This window comes from Oryza sativa, chromosome 4 (genome assembly GCF_034140825.1).
Source record: "Oryza sativa Japonica Group chromosome 4, ASM3414082v1".
Classification (NCBI taxonomy): domain Eukaryota; kingdom Viridiplantae; phylum Streptophyta; class Magnoliopsida; order Poales; family Poaceae; genus Oryza; species Oryza sativa.
In genome coordinates, this window is record NC_089038.1 from 21,801,343 (window position 1) to 21,822,515 (window position 21,173).

General features: G+C 40.9%; 2 protein-coding genes across 2 annotated transcripts; one reads left to right on the forward strand and one right to left on the reverse strand.

Annotated features, from left to right (window-relative positions):
- Positions 1-121: 121 nt before the first annotated feature.
- Positions 122-3,001, reverse strand: LOC4335876 (uncharacterized). The gene is made up of 4 exons (XM_015778545.3): positions 2,800-3,001; positions 2,548-2,701; positions 1,004-1,114; positions 122-630 (listed from the first exon to the last, which is right to left on the reverse strand). Exons 2-4 carry the CDS (start codon positions 2,662-2,664, stop codon positions 385-387), a joined length of 474 nt encoding a protein of 157 aa, XP_015634031.1. The 5' UTR covers positions 2,665-2,701; positions 2,800-3,001; the 3' UTR covers positions 122-384.
- A 9,152-nt stretch (positions 3,002-12,153) lies between these two features.
- LOC4335877 (serine/threonine-protein kinase SAPK7-like) lies at positions 12,154-17,613 on the forward strand. Its single transcript, NM_001402368.1, has 9 exons — positions 12,154-12,517; positions 12,642-12,716; positions 12,843-12,944; positions 13,033-13,086; positions 13,192-13,284; positions 13,838-13,930; positions 16,641-16,745; positions 16,829-16,927; positions 17,013-17,613. The coding sequence occupies exons 1-9, from the start codon at positions 12,398-12,400 to the stop codon at positions 17,349-17,351; spliced, it is 1,080 nt and encodes a 359-aa protein (NP_001389297.1). The 5' UTR covers positions 12,154-12,397; the 3' UTR covers positions 17,352-17,613.
- Positions 17,614-21,173: the final 3,560 nt, after the last annotated feature.

Genomic DNA, 21,173 nt, shown 5'->3' on the forward strand with positions numbered 1-21,173 from the left:
CACAAGTACCAAAACCGATATATCCAGGATTCCAGGTCAAATCTCATACGCGTCAAATCCATGTTCTTCACATAAATCCCCTGTAAATCCAAAATTAAGCTAATACAACACCCCCGAAGAATATACAAACAGTAACTTCTTTTTTTTTAATCCCAAAAATCACATAGAACAAATGTTCCATGATTTCACAATCTTGAATAGTAAACCACACTAGTCAGCTCTGCCAGAGAAAATGATAGCCTCTTGTTAGTGACAAAAAATGGCAACTGTCTTCCCATGCATCCATCCATACTTATTATTGCCTAGCCCAGCAAAGCCTATGTAAAGAATCCACTGGCATATAATACTTGTTTACAAAAAAAAAAGACTAACAATGACCAGTACTTATTTCATGGTTTCTTCTTTTGGAGGGCCTTCAGCAATCTTGTCACTTGTTTGCGTTTGGGCGTCTTTAGACTCTATGGCGGTGGCCTGAGCTCTCTTACTTGCGATTTCTCTTTGCATTGCTATTTGATCTTGCATTACTTTCGTCATCTCCTTTATTTGCTTCTCTTCTTTCTCCAGTTGCATGTCCATTATGATCTTAGCATTCTTATCGATTGGTTTGAAATATTCATCTATGGCGGTTTCCTGTGAAATAGGATGGAGGATAAGTTAGCATGTAAGGTCCAGAAACATTAAAAAAAAAAGCATATCATAGAAGTAAATAACATGTCTGATTCTGTTACACCTAAATTTCCATCCTATAAAATCATGGCAAATACGTAAACCAAACAATCAATTAAACCATAGAAGATACGGTGTCCTTCATAATACAACAGCATGATGGCTAATCCACCTCTTACTGTCAGGTACACAGGGGTAACTTGAAGCATTATTCATGATTCAAGTTGTGAGATGGTTCATAAACTAACATGTTCTTTCTCAAAACAACAGTACACATTTCCTATGCAGGCATTGAGACATCGATTTGGTAATTTTATTTTGTGGCAGGATGTCTTACAGCTTCTTCAAGCTGCTGATTGAGGGCTTGCATCTGCTGAACCATTTGACGAACTTCTGATAGAATAATTTGTTCTGGCTGCTTCCGAAGCTCTTCCTTCTTAGCTTGGGCCTGGAAAATGTTCCCAATATTTAAGTATTCGTATAAATGAACACAGTATGGCATTGATCAACTAATGAATGCATGAAGAAAAATGATAGATGTTATCACCATGGTCCATGGATAACCAACCATGCTACCTTGAAAGAATTGCTTTCGCAACATTTAAAGACATTGGAAGGCTGAGTACTTAGAACTTAATAATTTCTATGCTGGAATTAGGTTAAGTGAGCTTAGCCCTTACCAACGCCAAAACTATAAAAAAAACAGAAAAGCGTAATATTTTGTTTCTTTAAAAAAAATTGTTTGCTCCCTTTTATTTACATATCCCACAAGGACCCACATTGTCTTGTACTCCCTCTGTCCCAAGATAACTCATTTCTAGTCTCTAACATTTGTCCCAAAATAAGTTCATATCTATCCCTCTTCATACCCTCGGTCTGCAAATCGAGTTTTATCTCCTCCATACCCTCTTACTTGCCCACCCACTAATGCTACTTTCCTATTAATGAGGGGCACTTTGTTCTTTTTTCCTCCATACTAACTTTTTTTTTCTCGAACACACAGAAAAGCCTCCATACTAATTTGAATCCCACTTGCTAGAAGTGAAGTTATTTTGGGCGGAGGTACTTCAAGGCAGTGCATCATGGATCAGCAGGGGTGTGCATAATAAAAGCTAACACAACAACCACACCGACTGAACAGCCATTACTTAGCATATTTGCTAATTTTATCTATTGGCTATTCTTCTTACGAAATAACTATTCAAAAGCAGGCAATTATTCAAAGTAATTGAGCATGTAAAAATGCTACAACAATCCGTGGTATTTTACATAATTGTATGCAGAAGTAACAATGCCAAGTAAGCACAGTTACCCTGTACAAAAGATATGGAAGTAAATAATCATTCCCAATACAACGTAAAAAAAACAGTTCTTTGTGGCAGTAGAAATTGAATAAGGCTACAATTAGTGGGATGGCTTATCTGAATAAAAAGCAGTTGGTAACCACTACTCTGTACCACTTGCAGGACATAGCTGATATTTTCACAATCAATGAAACCAGCAACTGATATGCATTGTGAGGCACCCGAAAAGAGCACAGTTGTCAATTAGGCACAGAACCAATTTACCATAACAATAATCCCTTATCTGTGCCATGCCAAATTGCCAATCAGCTAAAGGAGAAGATTCCAGCCTCAATTAAACAAAACTCTACTGAAAACAAGATAACCGGTAGTACATTCTTAGCGGGCAAACCCATTTCTATTTCAAGCAGCTCATCCCAAAGAAGACAATTACTAGAAGATTAAGTCTCACACTCAAACATGGTAAAGATGCTTTACTTTTGCTATCACATAACACAATTCATAGATTAGATATATCTTCGAAGAAAATGGCCGTGGCATGGTTAAAAAAAAACAAAAGCAAAAAGCACAGCCTTACCCTCGCGATCCGCTGCTGCATCTGCAGCCTGTGAGCACGGATCCTCCTCTCCTCGTACCCGGACAGCACCCGCACCACGAACCACGCCTTCCTCCCGAACTGCACCAGCTTATCCATCCCCGGCCGCCTCGCCCCCCCACTTCACCAACCCCACCTGCTCCAATCCATCCAAGAACCAACCGATAGCGTCATCAACAACATCCCCTTTTTTTCCCCTGGAAAAAGCGAGGTGCGTTGCTATTCGATTCGAACCGAGATGGATGCAGGTGGAACCGAGCTCCACGGCCGCCGCGTCGTTCCGTCCCCGCCTCGAAACCTTCTCGCCGGCCGCGCGCGCGGCGCGAGGAAGGATGCTGCCGCGCGGGGAGGTACGGTGGGTGGCGACTCCGGATTGCGCGGCAGATCGGCGGCGGCGGCGGCGGCGGCGAGAGGGAGTGGAGAGGTCCAGAGCCGCAGAGGTGTGGGGAGGAAGGAGAGAGAGATAGAAATACAAGAAAAGGGAAGGGGGCATTTGGTTATTCGCCATTTTCTCTTCTCTCCTTTTCATTTCCTGGCACCGCCAAACAGCCACGGTTCCATGCAAATTGGTGATAGAAAAATCTGAAAAGAAAATATATATTTTAAAAAAATATAATTGTTGATAATATAATTACATTGTAGCTTGTATATAAATATAATCTTGTGGACCCATGGTCGTAGCGTCAAATCCCCTTGCGTACACATATATGTTGTATTCTTTTACTTATCCACCTGCATAAATCTTGGAGTACATCTAACCGTGTAAAATTCGATATATTATTTCCACAATTTCTATTGATAAAAATCTAGCCATTTTAATAAATAATGGGACGATCAGTCATTCCCGCTTGTTGATCGAGAATTTTCTCAATAGCACATTCTGCAAGAATAGGGAAATATAAGGGATGTTGAGAAGAAACTTAGTATGAATATATTGACTAAAAAATAACATATATAAAAAGGTACAGGAGAATAAATTAGAGTAAAAGTTAAAGAGCCGAAAAGTTGCTCTAATCGGTTGAGTTACGGGCTTTCGACAAATAAGTTGTTAAAAAATGAACGGGGCAACTATTTCATGGTAAAACTTTTTATATTTATATTATTACTGGCCACAATAGCCAAGGGGGTGTCGGTGGTGGCATAAAGCCGATGGAGACTGAGATGGGATCGCCTTGCTTCCCCGCACGTGGTTGTGATGTTGTCAAGACAAAAGGGGAGGCGTAGCATGGGTCGACATGTCTATGCGCAAGGGCACGATCAAATTAGGAGCACGGAGGGCATGGGAAATGGTGCATCGGCTCTCCGAGGTCGTCTGTTCATGGCTCCATAGCACGGTGGGGAAAAGGGCAGGGTGCGAGCTGTGAGGTCGTGGCATAGTTGAGCTCGATTCGCCAGCACGAGTTCATTGTCACTGAAGCATAATTGACTGGCATGATGATCCTCAGAGATTCACTAAGGTGAGGCGTAGGTTTCCCCTAAATTGCCTCATTCGGAGCATGGCGGAAGCGGCACACTCGTTGTGGTCATCATGGAGGAGCGGCGGCGTAATCATTGATCTAGAGAACCGAGATACTATCGTTGGTGCAGCATGGAATAATGCTTGAGAATGTGAGAGCTGGGGAAGAGAAGGAAGAAGGAGATGGAGAGGAGGGAGATGAGTTGCCCACTAACATGTGAGACCCACGTGGATCCCACTTATCATGTCAGTCAAGACCAGCCACTATATTGGCATACTGCCGAGGGAATAAAGTTGATACGGTGTTGTTAGTTGGTGAATAGGCTATACTTGGTTCAGGGGTAAATTTCAGACTCAGCGACGATGAGGGACCTAAAGTGAACCTATTCCTAGGTCTTAAGATTGTTTGTGCAGTCTTAAATGGGCCTTTCCTTATTGGGGAAAATTTTTCAGTTTGCTGTAGTAGCTTACTCAGCTGAGCGCATGAGACAAAGGCCGAGTTTAGTTCTAAATTTTGAACCAAAAAAACGTCACATCGAACTTTTCTACACATAAACTTCTAACTTTTCTATCACATCATCTCAATTTCAATTAAACTTCTAATTTTAGCATGGAATAAACACATCCAAAGTTATTGTTTTTTTTTTAAAAAAAATTGTACTATGAATAGGCAGGGAGTGATTGAAGTATGTTCAGTTCACTGGCATCCTCCGCTGACTAATTATCCAACGGATTATATAAAGTGGATTATCTATTTGACTTGACTATAATATAAATTTAAGTGATATAATAAATACAGTAGAAAAAAGTTCCCATAGAAAATGTATTTTAAAATATGTTGAGCATATAATTCACCGTAATAATCTAATTAAGCAGGGTATAAAAGGGACAGGGCAATCGACCCATGCCGACCGACGGTTCATGTTGTTCCGCTCCTGTAAGTAGTAACCAAGGTTGACAGTATCCCGATCTGTATTCTAGTATCTTACGTATCTTACGATACTATAAACTTATCAAGCCAAAACGATACCAATCCCACCTACCGAAATGATACCAATCTCACATAATATCCTTATTTTCATAGTATCTCGATTCTACTATTCATTAACACACGATCCTATAAAATTTTAGTTAGTATCCCGATTCTACGACCCTTACGTTCCAACAAAATATTATTTATAATAAGATGATTTGAAAATAATGTAAATAAATATGCTTAGGTTTATATTATAATCAGTTAAATATATCAAAACCAATGTGATTTGATCTCTTGATAAATGTCTCTATTTGCATGACATATATTATTACTATATTTTTTTATATAGAATAGCTATGTGCAATTAATACAAATATTAATTGAACTTAAAAAGAAAATATCATAATATCCGATACTACAATACAATCCTATGATACGATATTACTTTGAGCAAAACGATACTACCTAGAATCCCAATACTGATAACCTTAGTAGTAACACGGCCATGCATCGTGCCATCCCAAGGGGGTTTTAGTACTAAGAGCAGGTACAATAGAAGACTATAATCTAGCTATAAACATATTTTAAAGAGATAAAAAAAAGAGAGAGAAGAGCAGCGGGCTACAAATCTGTAGCCAGCTGTAGCACGGACTCCAAGACGTAATGTGTGTATGACAGGTGGGACCAGGTATTAATAGTATAGTAAGCAACTATTGTATGAATTGACTATTACATTGGCTATAGATGATTTGGAGCTAGTAGTTGGCTATACTATTAAACTTGCTCTAAGGTTGTATTCTTTTCCCCTCTTTCCCAACTCACTTCCCTTGTTTTCCACGCGCACGCTTTTCAAATTGCTAAACGGTGTATTTTTTGTAAAAGTTTTCTATATAAAAGTTGCTTTAAAAATCATATTAATCCATTCTTTAAGTTTTTTAGGCTAATACTTAATTAATCTCACTATAATCGCGTGCTTTGTTTTCCGTGTGGGGAGCTCCCGAACGCAGCCTAAGAAACTAAGCAAACCCTCGGGGTCCGTGAATCATCTCCACCAACCTCCAAACTAAATTTTGGGAATTCTAGAAAAAGTCGAGGTACAACAGACTGGCCAACCAACCATCTGACTGGCCAAACTCTTTCGCTCACTGGGCAGAATTTGCTAGCAAAAATGCCTTGCCAAATTGTTGGCCAAGTGCATCCTCGTGGTTGTGCGCCATCGTTATCTGCGGCCTTCTCGAGTCGCCACCTTCGCATCCTCCTACCATGGTCAGCTAAAGAAGCTGAGGTGACCGGCAAGGAGCGGCACGGTGAGCAGGAGCATGGCCGTCGACACCCCCGAGTTGTCCGTTAATGAGCAGGGGCTGTCGAGAACGTTGGTCCGTGTGGCAGCTTCGGCGAGGAGCAGAGATAGAGATGGATGAGGTCGGGGAGTAAGCTGAGGCAGTCCACGCTACCCCTGCCACCGTCCATCTCTAGAGCTCAGGCAGCAGCATCTAGATCCTAAGCTCCATGCCGTTGACTCCCCTTATCCCTGGCGTCATCGATTCCTCCTTCGGCACTTGCCCTTCCGTCGTCTTGACTGCTGTCCCGCCTCCAACTTATTCCTGTGCTGCCATCCCTGCCTCCGTCCCTCCCGATGTTGTCTCCGCGTCGTCTTTCCCCAGATGTTAGTTTGTTGGACAGTAGAAAAGAAGGGAGAAGAAGGAAAGTAGAGGCTGATATATGGGTCCCGTTGTAATATTGGATATGAAAATAGATAATATGTTAGAGTGGGTAACAAGTTTTGCTTGTCAAATTAGTTAAGGAGTTGGCTATACGAGAGTTTTGATTTGGGTAGACCGTTGAAGATGCTCGGAAAGAAGAAACGCGGCCGCCCAAGCCCCAGATTGGTGGGTGCCTGGGTAGCATCTGCCTGCCTCACTTCCAGGCGTAAACAAGGCGGCACCCCGTAACCACCAGCTGCATGCAAAGGCCCCACATCACATTCACATGGTCGCTTGCGCGCAGCCGCCGCAAACGCACGCACGCACGCATGCGATGCGATCAATCCATTCCTCCACCGCGCGCGGAGTTGGATCCAGGTCAAAGCCGCGTACCTATAGGCCGTCATGAGTTGGATATGATGGATATAACTCTCGGGAGATCGGCTCGATCGATCGTCGTACGCTTTGGACGGCTCGCACGAGCGCCTGTCTCCATCGGTTTCGGTATCGGCAGCAGGTCAGGTGCAGCGTACGGTGTGTGGACGCGGCGGCACCGGCCCGGGAGGGATGCCGGCCTCGACGAGGAGGGCGAGGCCCCATGCAGCGCGCGGGCCGCCCATCCGCACCGACGCGCGTACGTACGTTAGCTACCGGCGAAATCGCGGAGTGGCACGCGGTCACCGTACGTCTCTCTCTCACCGATCGATCGATGGCCGGCGCGCGAGGAAACCGGGAGAAACGGAGCTGCACGCACGCACGCTCGTCGTGCCAAGCCAGCGCGCATCGTACGTATACGCTCCACTGACACCGACACCACGGCGCGGCGGCGTTGGCGCGGGCGCGATCCAAACCACGTGCTCGCTCACGTGGCGAGCCTTCGACCTACGGCTTTTCTGTAACCGGTGGGGGGGATTGTGCATGCGGTTTCACTTTCACGCCTCGTCTCGTCTCGTCTCCCTTTCCTCGCGCGCTCCACGCCATGAGATGCGCGCATCACCGACCCAAAAATGGTCAACTATATATCTGGTGGAATGGGAACCGAAGGAATCTATCTCAGCATAGTCCTGTTACATTTATAAACGGGACTAAAATTTCTTTTTTTAAGTCTCGGTTTTTTTAATGAATCAAGATTATTATGGATTTTTGCCGATCAAGTAAAGATAGTTTCTCCGGTAGTACTTATACTCCCTTCCATCCTAATTTAATCATCATCTAAGAGAACGCAGAGATCGAAAATAATAAAACCTTCATTATTAATAAATTAATCATCATCGGTTAATTAAGATGTTCTGTCGCTTTGTGTTTTATGCATTACATCACATTTTAAGTATTGTTCCCTCCGTTTTATAATGTAAGACTTTTTAGTATTACCCATATTCATATAAATGTTAATGAATCTAGACACACATATATGTCTAGATTCACTAAAATCTATATGAATTTGAGCAATGTTAGAAAGTCTTACATTATGAAACAAAAGAAGTACATGGCATCGCAACAATAGAAATTAATTATAGTTGGTTGCATGCAGCGCATTCAAAGATATTCACTTACTCTTTACACAATTAAATGAAAAGATACTTTGTTAGATGATGATTATTTTGAGAATGTCTCAAAAAATTTAGGGGATAATTAAAATTGGATGAATGGAGTATATTCCTACGTGTGTTTTGCATCGTCGGTGAAACCATCTCTTTCTTTAAGTAGAATCACCGTGGATCCAATATTTTATTCTCAATTATCTTTTTCTAGTCCATCCCTAATTATATAGGTGTAGCTTATTATAAACTACATGCATGTTAAAGTAGAGTAAATGTAACGGTGATTTGTCTAAAAGCAGTTATGTGTGTTTCTTTTATAAAAAAAAAATTGCTGACACGTTTTGGTAACAGACGGAAGGTGTCACTGGCGGAACTTTGAAATGCCTCTTTCCAGGAAGAGTTTGACTTCTTGCATGTCTTTTATTTGAGCATATTATATTAAATAGAAATGATTATGGCCATGCTATTATAATAAAGAGACATATAAGTACTTAAGTACTGATGAGGGCATGACTAAGATATAATCATACTTATCTTACATATAATAAGCTTTGCTTTAGCTTGTTGACATGTAAGATAAAGTATAATTATATTTGAGCCAACGATGGCTTTGCTTTAGCTTGTTGACATGTAAGATAAAGTATAATTATATTTGAGCCAACGATGGCCTCATCAGTACTTATATGCCTATTTATTTTATGTTTTCTATATTATTTTTTTATTGTATGTTCAAACAAACGTTAAATACTGCATCATAAGTTTTGTATCTTCTCGTTTGCAGAAATATTTGTGCGGGTGAAGGAAAGAATATCGGCCTATACAGAAGGATTCTTGAGGTTCATAAGTACGTGTTGGAAAGCTTATGAAATTTACTTTCATATGGTTTCGATCCCACGTCAAAATTTCTCCTAAGCAGTTGGGAATCTGCAAAACAAGTCACATACCTTATTCATTTCGAGTCTAATTTAGGTCTTGGGCTTTTATAATTATGTCGTGGGCTAAGCGCCAGAGATGGGCTAACCTTAGGATGTTCTTAATCATATTTATTTAGTAGCTGTCATAGTTTAGAGTCAGGGTTTCGCTTATATTATTCTATCGTTGTAGTTTCGCCGCTTAGTTCGGTCTGAGGAACCTTAACTTGTGAGCTTCATTGTATATTTGCAATATATTCAGATTGATTCTTCTATTCTCTTGCTTGTCTTCTCGATTCGCTTGCAGGAGATAGCCTTATCGGCGAGGTCAACCATGTTTCGATTCAGGTGATAACCAACGGAGGGGTGGTGTAATGATTGTGAGGGGTTAGAACGTCCTGTTCGGAGCTTTTGTGTTAGCAACATCAAGTCTCCACAGTCGGCTTATCCGGTACCTAGTCCTCATTAAGAGCTAAAAACATATACAGCAAATATTAAAACATCGTAAGAGATGCAAGCACAACTACAATATTAATCAACTTCTGACACACAAAAGCATATGAACGAGCATCGACCATTGTCTCTATTCTTCCGGTAGATCTTTAAACCAATATTATCAAATAAACCATTGGCATGTACTCTAAAGATGTTACAGCCATCTGGAACATCAACAATCCAATAGGTAAGACTCTTTAGGTCTTTTATTAGGGATGGTGTTGCCATTTGGAACATCAACAATCCAATAGGTAAACTCCTTAGGTCTTTTATTGGGGATGGTGTTGTCGATTGAACCATTGATAACCCGATAGGCAAGACTCTCTAGTGCTTTATCGTGGGCATCGTGGAGAAAGAAAAGATAAAATATTTTAGACAAATTAAGTTTTTAATAAGCACCATGAAAGACAAAACCTAAACTTTTATAATAAAAAAAATAAAAACCCTAAAACTGACTTAAGTTAAAGCAAAGACGGGATCTCATTTCCCCTCATTGTCAGTGTTGATCCCAGGATGGAGGAGAAGGGGATCACAGTTGAAAATTTCATAGAGTTCGACTTGTCACATGTCTCAAAATTTTGCATGGCTTATTTTGATTTTGGTGAGAACTAGCCAAATTTATTGTTGACGAATAGGCTAGATATATCTTATTAATATACAACCATGTATCATATAAACCTTTTCCATGTTTAAATTTTATAAAATTTTGTTTCTTATACTTTCATAGTTGTTCTTTAATACATGTTATATTAACTTAAACCTCTATATCGTGCATCTAACATGGTCAACATTGATACGACATGCTCCATTGAAATTATGCCAGCATATTACAGTAAATGACTAAAATAAAAATAAGAATTAACACATGGATTAATTACTTGCATTTTGCGGACTGGTAGACTGGTAATAGTACCATGCCTACCGTGGTTATGATAAAATGAGCAACTTAGGGTTTGCTAATCCGGACCGGGCTCACTTTTTGTGAAGCCTGCCTCCATTGTGCTCGAGACCCGACTGGCCTACGAGCGACAGTGAGAATTTTTCCGTTTCCTAGTTATTATACTTCAATTTGTGTGATAAACGGGTTAGAATGATTTATTATGTTACACCATCAAACAAAATTAATAGCCAAATATATAATTTAAATATCAATTGCATCCTCTATACGGTCTTAGTTACAAAATTAATAGCCAAATATATAATTTAAAAATCAATTGCATCCTCTATACGGTCTTAGTATCATGAAAATACAATCTATTAACTTATTAAAATAATAAAAAGAAGCTCCACGTTCGCTGTCTGGCCTATAAATTCTCATATAAATCAGAGAAAAAGAATAACAGAGTCCATATAAAAATACAATTAAAAAAAGCTTAATTTCGAAATTAAAAAATAAGGAATATTTGGAGGAGGAGATTATGGCCCATACATATATACAATTTAGAGCTAAGTGAAATTCGAAATCAAAAAATAAGAAAAAAAATAAATATAAATGTTAGAGTCCATATAAAATACAATTTAGAAATAAAAAATAAAATTAAAAGAATAAGGAATATTAGAAAAAGTGCCTATAGTACATATATGAATATAATTTAAAAATAACTGAAATTCAGAATTAAAAAAAATATTGAAAGATGAGTTTAGAGTCCATATACAAATACAATTACAAATAATAAAAATTCAATATTAGAAATAAGGTATATTAGATGAAGAGCGAGTCCATATAGAAATCTAGAACTAATCAAAGTTCAGAATTAAAAAAAGAGTAGATTTTAGAGTTCATATAGAAATACAATTTAGAAAAAAAAATAAAATTCGAAAATAAAAAAAAATAGAAGATTGGGAGAAGAATCTATAGTACATATAGGAATATAATAATATAATAGTAACGAAAATTAAAATTTTTTAAAAAATAAATATTAGAAGAATATTATAGAGCCATATAGGAATACAACTTAAAGATAACCGAAATTCAGAATTAAAAATAAAGGAATATTAAAAGAATGGTGTAAAGTATATATAGAAATACAATTTAGAAATAATTAAAATTAGAACTTAAAAGATAACTACTATCTATCGCGTATATACAATACAATAAGAATATTACACATTGCTAAGTTTGAAGTTTGCTCAGCTAACACAGAATTTAAAATTATATTATTATTTTAATATATCTTTTAATAGAATAAGTAAATATGTATGCTATCATACGAGGAAAATGAAAATTCAACCTCTGTAAAGAAGAACGTATCTGGACATGAAATTGGGTTTTTACAATTTTGGACGGAAGATGCACACGCACAAGGACCTTACCACGTGAATCGAACGGTTAAAATAACAAAACCGCCCAAAACAAACAAACAAACAGATAAATAATCAGAAGCACGCAAAATCATACCACGTCATAATCTAATCAAGCAAAAAAAAAAGAAAAAGAAAAAAGAATTCCACCCCGATCCTCACTACTGTGTCACTGACTCACTGTAGCAGCAACAGCAGCAGAGTGTGAGTGCTCATCAATCCAGCCCATCCCCCTGCTGCTGCTGCTGCTGCTTCGCTGAGACGACGAGAGGAAGAAGACGAGCCCCCAAGCCAAGCAGACGCCTCCTCCTTCTTAAGCTTCCCAATTCTTTCTCTTTCCCTCCTCCTCCGCCTCCGCCTACGCCTTCCCCGCTAGTCCCACACATCCGGCGAAGATTCCGGAAGTTTCGTCGATCCTCCGATCGATCAAGCGGCGAGCGGCGGGAGGCATGGAGAGGTACGAGCTGCTCAAGGACATCGGCGCCGGGAACTTCGGGGTGGCGCGGCTGATGCGGAACAAGGAGACCAAGGAGCTGGTCGCCATGAAGTACATCCCTCGGGGCCTCAAGGCGAGCCTTCTTCGCTTCTTCTTCTTCTTCTTCTTGTCCCTTTTCGTCCGCTCTGTTTTCCTGATCGATCGATGGGTGTGGGGCGTTTTTTTTGCTCATTCGGGTGGTGATCTGATCTCTGCAGATTGACGAGAATGTGGCGAGGGAGATCATCAACCACCGGTCGCTGCGGCACCCCAACATCATCCGCTTCAAGGAGGTGAGGCCGTGGCGGGGGGCAAATTGGGTGTTCGCCCCTGTTCGTCGCGTCGGTGGCGAAGAATCTGTTTGTTTTTTTTTCTTCTTGTGTGTGTGTGTGATGGAAGAATCGTGCCTTGCGATGCAGGTGGTGGTCACGCCGACGCACCTGGCGATCGTGATGGAGTACGCTGCCGGCGGCGAGTTGTTCGACCGGATCTGCAACGCCGGGAGGTTCAGCGAGGACGAGGTTCAGCGATGCTCGAATCGACTCTAATCAACTCCATTTCTTGGTGAGTTCTTGTGCTAATCCGCGTGAGAATGGTGGGCTTTTGCAGGCCAGGTATTTCTTCCAGCAGCTCATCTGCGGCGTGAGCTACTGCCACTTCATGGTAAGAACAGAAAAACGATCCCAGTAAACATTGCATTCTTTTTTTAAAAAAAAAAGGATGGGAAAGTGTTCAAATGTGAAATTATTATTCGTGATGGATTCGCAGCAAATTTGCCACCGGGATTTGAAGCTGGAGAACACGCTGCTGGACGGCAGCCCGGCGCCCCGCCTCAAGATCTGCGACTTCGGTTACTCCAAGGTAGGGAGAAGGCCTTCTTTAACCTTTTCTTGAATACAGTAATCTTTTCCCTCGAAACCTGCCTCAACACCTCTTTTCCCTGCCCGGATTTCTTCTAGAAATGGACAAGCTTTTCTTTTTTCCCTTGTCAAAAAGCACTCTATTTTTAAATGATCTATAGTCGATTTAATTACCTATAAATATATATTACACTAGTAATATTTGATCTTACCTGTTATACATACATTTTAATACATACATTTTAATATATGCTACAGCTAACTATAAATAAAATTTATAGCCGGTTACTTTTCTCTTTTATCATTTATCTTCGGTTTATAGTTACCTAGTCTCAAAAGATCAAAACTTTTTCTTCACTGTTTCAATTCACTCCCCCAAGAAACGCCATTGCTTGCAAACGTTTTCTTCTACAAATGCTAAAAAAAAAAAAAACTCCTATGTGCTTTCTTGCCTAATTTTCTCCCCCTTTTCTTACGCGCAACTGCCTAAAAGAAGCAACATTTTCGCTTTGATCGCAACATGACGCCTTTTTTGTTTCTTCTCCTCGTCGCAGTCGTCGCTGCTGCACTCGAAGCCCAAGTCGACGGTCGGGACGCCGGCGTACATCGCGCCGGAGGTGCTATCCCGCCGGGAGTACGACGGCAAGGTCAGTCACGCCCATTCGCCCATCACTTCCCCTTGTCATCTGTGGCATGGTGGTGGGGCCCACTGGCAGTGGCGGTAGCGTGGGGCCCACCTGCTCCTGGTCCTCAGCGCTGAGCACGTGCCGTCCCCTGGGAGTCCACGTATCGCGGTTCTCAAGGCAAACACTACCTTGGACCGTAGACCCGGCCTATGGGCGAGCTGGGCAGCATCGGAAAGTGGGTCCCATGTGTCTGTGAGTGTTGGGTCTATGGGCTACTATGGGCTAGGGTCCATGGGGGGGGGGGACAGGTGCCTCTGGGTGGTGGATTTGGGATTTGTCCTCTAGGAGAGCGGTGGAGATTTGCTTGCCTGCGGCCGGACAGACGCCCACTGGGCTGTGGGCCCGGGATTGTTCTTAGCCCGGGCCCACACACTGCCTCGTGATTCGTGACAGTAGTAGTACTAGTACATGCTAGACAGTGTGTAGTAGTACGCGCTAAACAGGCTGTGTGAAGGGGCCCTGAGACCATATGCTGCTGACTGTCACTCTCAGTTCAGCTGAGTGTGTTTTGCTCAAAAAAAATAGAAGAAGAAGAAGAAGAAGAAGAAGCTTGAGTGTGTGTTTCTTGCTGCAGCTGAGCTGAGCTGCTACTGTAGTGCATTAGATTCCCAGCTAATGATGCTCCCTCCAGTAGTGGTAGTAGAACTCCAGTGTTTTTTGTTGAAAAATCTCTTCTGTAAAAGCAAGGGAGGGATTATTCAAAAGGACAGGTTCCTTCCTTTTGTGTGTGTGTGATGTCGATCTAGACATTCACATTCTCTCTCGGTTTTTTTTTCGGTAATCAACTAATCACACATCACGCTTGATGGGGATGCTCGCTTCGACGAGGCGTGGCGGCTGCTTTAACAGCACGCCAGACACAAAAGAGGAGGGGGGGAGAAAAGACGGGTTGATCGAATTCGAGACGGTTTTAGTGGTCAAGAGTTTGCACCCTGTAGCTTGTTACGTGCCCCCACTTGTTGCTTTATTAAAATGTGGTGGCCTGAGGTAAAGTGAGATTAGCCGGTGATGGCATGAGATTCTCCAGGGTACAGATGCGAGATATTTTGCTTCTCGCCCGATTTGGGCAGGGTTAAAAGTTCGGATTCTTTGTATGTTTGGTTGTCCAGTGTGTTTTGGCGAGTGAAGTAACGGAGTGTGATTTTGTCTTTAGTTACATGCAACGCTAAGAAAGGAATGATTTTTCATCGTTTGGGATTGAAATGGAACAGACGTGTAGGGATTAGGTGAATTGTGACAGGATCCATGAGGTAGACGCACCCCTCAGTCTGTATTTGCAGTTATGCATGTCATTCGGTTGGACAGCTTGCAATTTTTGTTGACATCTTTTTGGGTTCACCTCATACTTTATGTCCTTTTCTGAGCTTTTTTTTCCATCATGGTTCTAGTGCTACATATTAGCTAATTGACGTTATCACAATGGGCCCTCGGACCCAATCCTTTTCAGGTAGACATGTTAGACTGAACTTCTCTTTGGCCTTTTCTGTGGTTATTAATTTTCTCTCTCTCCTTGGTGTCAGTTACTGCCGTCATATCTTATGAACGATTTTCTTCAGGACAGTGATTGCATTTTGTTCCTTCCCTATATAATACATCTACTCAGGCTGCTTAGATTTTTCACGCTGCAAAATTGGTTGCTTTTGATTGACAAAGTGGACACTGCCATAGATAATTTGTAGATGGAATATCAAGAAACATTTTATCATTTGCATCTAGATGTTCTTTTTTTACAACCATAATGTGCCCTTGATTTCAACAACCTATAATGCTTATTTCCGAGTTATAGAGTTATGTATTTTTCAGCTGATTTGTTCCCGTCATCTTTAGACTGCCCTCAACCACCTGTTTTTTATTTGAATTAATGCTGGAATAATCTATTGCATAAAGAAAAAAAACCACTGTTGTACCGCTTTCCAAAAGATTACTGGATGCGTATGTCCTATAACAGTCATGGTTGTTAGCCTACTTAGCCATTAGGTGAGAAAGCACAAAGTGCCCCACAGCAGGTAAATGTCTGTGGGGGGAATATGTAATTACCGAAGGACATGGATCCTCTGAGATCATCTTTTCTATGTTCTCATGATAACGCCACCACCCTAATAACGAATGTCAATACTTATGCTTACCATAGGTGTGTTCTGTCATTACCTGTTTTTATCTTTGCTTTAGTACATAAGCGTAGCACTGATGCTTGTCTGCCTTTTGAATTTAGGTTCATGGAAGTGCACGTCATCTTTCCTATCATTCAGTTTATTTTGTACAGAAGTTAGCATCCATTGTGAACATAGCTGAAATTTGCGTACTTCGGAGAGTTTTGATATTTCCACGCTTCTATTTGGAACTTTGAGCGTACTAAACATAAGTGACAGCATGCTGTGCAGAAAATAAAAGGAGCCAATCAAATAGATGTGCTAAATGGTGTAATAGAGCCTTTGATTTTTGTTTCTTGGACCATTTTAAATTACAGAGATTATTCTGAAATGTTTTGATGATCGAAACAAGCACGATTAATGTTCTACAGGCTGTTCTGCCTTAATATTCTACTAGAAAGAAGTGTACTTTCATACATCCTGTTCTTGCTTGTATTTATCCTTTCATTTGTTTCTATCTTATCTCCTGAATTCATTTACTTGTCTCCTAACATTTTTGGATTGGATGGTTGATGCTTCAGACAGCCGATGTGTGGTCTTGTGGAGTGACTCTTTATGTGATGCTTGTTGGTGCTTACCCCTTTGAGGACCCTGATGACCCCAAGAATTTCAGAAAGACCATTGGGGTAACAATTTAAGAACTTTTCAGCTAAGCATTATCAGATCACAACTTCTAGTCTCTTATGCTTTGTGCATTTTTTGTTCTCAGAGAATAATGTCAATTCAGTACAAAATACCCGAGTACGTCCATGTATCCCAGGACTGCAGGCAACTCCTTTCTAGAATTTTTGTTGCAAACCCTGCAAAGGTACTACTCTATTTAAACTCAGATCAACTTACTAGACCTATTCATGATTTTTTTAAAAAAAAAATCATTCCCAAACTTCATACAGAGAATAACAATAAGGGAGATCAGGAACCACCCATGGTTCCTGAAGAACCTGCCAAGAGAGCTCACAGAAGCTGCACAGGCAATGTACTACAAGAAGGATAACAGTGCCCCGACCTACTCCGTCCAGTCGGTCGAGGAGATCATGAAGATTGTCGAGGAAGCGCGGACGCCGCCTCGGTCCTCCACCCCCGTGGCCGGCTTTGGCTGGCAAGAGGAGGATGAGCAGGAGGACAACAGCAAGAAGCCAGAGGAAGAACAGGAGGAAGAGGAAGATGCTGAGGATGAGTACGACAAGCAGGTGAAACAAGTCCATGCCAGTGGTGAGTTTCAGCTCAGCTGAGTATTTCTGTCCAGCAGCACAGGAAGATTGCAAACTGGAGATATTGTCATAATGTGGCAGCTGATGGTCACACTCCCATTCTGTAGTTTGCAGTCTTGTTTTTCTTTTTTCAGTTTCATTTTTTCTTTTCTTCTCTTTGATGCTGCAACAGTGTAAATTACCAAAGTGGTTCTGTCACTGTCTTTGTAATGACTGATTTAAGTTAGCATGCAGAAACATAATGTATTGAATAAAACCATCTCATTGAGCATCTTCTTTCTCAGAGTTGCAGTCCCTCTATCCTTGCCATCCTGTTACTGCTATTGTCCATGTATTCGGTTCATCGCTTGGGTTGGGACAGAGAGGTGAGATTGCAGCTCTTCAGAAAGGAAAATTTTGTCAGTAACCGGAATGGTGAAATTACACCCTCCTTAAGACAAACGAACAATAATGGATTGTGGAACTAACAAAATGGACCAATGTACATGATCAGGGGCATAATGTTGAGTCCAAGGTGTACATAGGAAACATAAGTGACAATAATAGAAAATGGAACAATGCTTTGCTGAAGACCAAATTTAGGGGGTTGGAGTGTGCATTGTAGTTAACTGAACACAGTTTGCCACTCCCACTGATGTGGTTACATTCAGAATGTGACAGCAAGAGAAAATCCTAAACAGACCAAAGCAAGAACCAACCTCATCAGGGTATTCCGCCATCAAAATCTGCAACGCAATCGGCAATTCCACCATCAAAATCTCTGTTTGCACAACCAAATCTTACACCTGAATGATGATTCGTTCTTCTATACATATGCTGACAATCAGAAAGTAAATACAATATGATAGTGTAATTCCATTTTAATATACAATGTAACTTCTATATAACTTTCATATAATTTGGAACCGTTAGATTTACTTCAAAGTTTGTATGCATCCGCATGGGTGAGATGATTTGGTTCCCCCCACCCCCCGACCTCCACCTCGTGGAAATAGCGTCACACCGGGAGTTTTGAAAATTACGTACAAATTATGCTGCAGTTACATACAAGTTATACTACGATTGTACTATATTTACATCTGACAAATTTAGGGAAAAAATTATCGGCAAATGTATAGATAGCCCATGAAATAATTGCCCAGCGTAACCACGCCTCTAGGCTCTAGACGCCACAGCCCACAGCTGCTTGCTTTTGACGGCGCTTGGTTGATTCTTGGTCGCTAATTAGTCAGGGCTGATGAGTGATGAGTGACGAGACAAGATACAGGCCAAGCCCAGACAGAGGCCAAAGCACAAACCCTCCAGCAAAATTTGGCCAAAATAATTTGAAATTTGAATAGCCCGATAAATTTTGCTAACCACTAGTAAAAGAAAAACATTTTGGTATCATCGTGTCGACCGCATGCCACTATCTTCTGTGAGATATAATAGCCACTGGGAATTTACATCGCTTATTATTTAAAGAATAATTAACAATAAATACAAGCATATGAGTTAAACCTTGTAGGTTCCATAGTTCCATTCATTAACCAGCTGAGCTCAGTTCACCACCTGCGAAGGAAAATTGATTAAAAGTGGATAAGAAAATATGTGATTTTGTTTGGGAAAAAGAAGAAGAAGAAAAGACCAGTGATTTGCAGCGACAGCCTAGACCTGTAATCATTTACCGAATACAAAAGCCTCACAGCTAGCAGCATTGTTCTTCGATCGATCAGTGCGATGAATTAGTATCTCCGCATATAATTAACTAACAGGTATACACACATTCACACAGGAATTGACAGATCAAGATGCTCGAACAAAAAATGTACAAATCTGACCCACAGATACCTCATTGTTCAATCTAATTTTTTTTTCCATCGATTCGATCTCCTTTCCAAATCAATAAACCTCCACAGGAGTAGTACTCCTATACCCAATCCAAGAGGGCAATGTGTCCATCGAAAGCAACACGCGTTTGTTTGATGCTGCCCTAGAAATTATCAGGAGCTCCATTTCCTGTCACTGATTCTCGTCAGAGCAAAACGCAGAGAGCTGATTAACCAAGTCGCTGTCGCGTGCTTGATTCCACACTGGGATATCCCAGATCGAGCTGCCGATCGATCGATCGTTTCTGCAAGCGAGAAGCCAATCAAGAAAAAGCTTCACGCGAACGCATGCATCGATCGACAGCGACAAGAACCGTGGGACTTTGGAGAGAAATCACGGGCGAAAGCGATGGATCGAAAATTCGAAATATCGAATCGAATCAAAAGCCGGCGATGCCGGATAATTCTATTTGCATCGTCTCGTTGATAGCTGCTCATCAATTGCTAAGAAGCTAGCTTGGCATGTGGTGCATTTTCATGTCCACCTGCCAAAATGGAATCTCCCATTTGGGGGGTGTTTGGACTCATGCAGTGTCTGAAACTCTGAATGCGACCTGCGTTTTCTGAAACTCTGAATGTGACCTGAACTTTTTGTCCACTCCTTGGAGAAAGAGGATGGAAATATACGTTCCTTACATTGACCTGAAAAACTCTGAATTCTGAGAGATTGCAGAACAAGTAATTAAGCAGAGTTTGGTGAGATTCGATGGAAAACATGGAGCAAAAGAACATCTTTAATTGCTCGGTCATCGGAGGTAAAAAAACAATTCGCATCTGGTTAGCGTCGTCTGGATCTGGCCGGGGTGAGGGAATTCAGCGTTCCTGCCTGTGGAATTTGGAAGAGTCTTTGCTCCTGAATTTAAGAATTCCGGCCAAGATTTGGAGCATCTTGAATAAGTCAAAAAAGATAGTTCTTGTGAATCGAGTGCTAGTTTCACACGTACTGGTTGATCACAAAGAGAAATCGTACGTGTCGCTATTCTTCAAAAGACATAGAACGGTGGATGAATGGGCACGCTTCTCGAGCTTCTAACAATGCTGTTTCTTATAAGAACCTTGCATTTATGAATTTATTAGAAATATTGTTGAAATCCATTTTCAACTTTATAATATTCAATTTCATTCTTATGTACTTGCTCTGTTCCAAAATAACTCAAACTATAGGGATGAATTATATATTTTGGAAAAGAGGGAGTACACTCGGATAATTATCCCAAACCATTGGACTATTCAACCATTTAGTACAAAAAATATATTTTAGTGTCAGTTACTTATGTTGTTTTTTCACCTTAATTATCAGCTGAGCTGGCGCCTAGTCCACCATGGCTTTTCTTTTACATGTTTGCATGCAAATATGGACTTTTATCGTAGTACTTCTTTTAAAGTTTCAACATGATTTTGCGTTTCGAAATGGCTGTATGGTTTACACCTTTCTACACGCAAAAGAACACGATTTTAATGCTAGGGTGAATCATGGTGTCGATCTGGGGGACCGAATTCCTATTGTTTTTCAGTACGGATCATCCTGTTTCCTTTTCTTTTTCAGATGCTATGAAGAAGAAGCAAATTAGTATGTCTCATCCATAGAATTATATCGATTCTCATTCACACGCATGAACGATCGATGCTAATTGAGAAAGTCAGATCGAAGTGGGGGCCATTGTGCAGATGATTAATTCTAAGTAGATCACTGTCTATGATGATCTCTATCCTCTATCCTCACACTGTTCATAAAAGGAGATTAAAAGTGATTAATTAACTTTGCTCGGAAGAGATCGGCACAAATGGCAGCATTTCAACAATGCTATCTGCCCAGCAAATCTTTATTAGGTGCAGACCAACAGTTTGGTGAACCACTCCTGCATGGTGCCTACTTGTCCTACTATATGTGTATTATCTCCTTTCTAAATGCATGTGTTGACGCCTTTTTGTAAATTCTTGATGATTTTACCTTTGCAGTTAAGGTAACTTCCTT

Coding starts and splice junctions, on each gene's coding strand:
- LOC4335876 (XM_015778545.3), bottom strand. CDS start 2,664: ATGGATAAGCTGGTGCAGTTCGGGAGGAAGGCGTGGTTCGTGGTGCGG. Junction 1,115..2,547: donor TGCAGCAGCGGATCGCGAGG/GTAAGGCTGTGC, acceptor AACATTTTCCAG/GCCCAAGCTAAGAAGGAAGA. Junction 631..1,003: donor ATCAGCAGCTTGAAGAAGCT/GTAAGACATCCT, acceptor CCTATTTCACAG/GAAACCGCCATAGATGAATA.
- LOC4335877 (NM_001402368.1), top strand. CDS start 12,398: ATGGAGAGGTACGAGCTGCTCAAGGACATCGGCGCCGGGAACTTCGGG. Junction 12,945..13,032: donor GGAGGTTCAGCGAGGACGAG/GTTCAGCGATGC, acceptor GGGCTTTTGCAG/GCCAGGTATTTCTTCCAGCA. Junction 16,928..17,012: donor TTGTTGCAAACCCTGCAAAG/GTACTACTCTAT, acceptor AACTTCATACAG/AGAATAACAATAAGGGAGAT.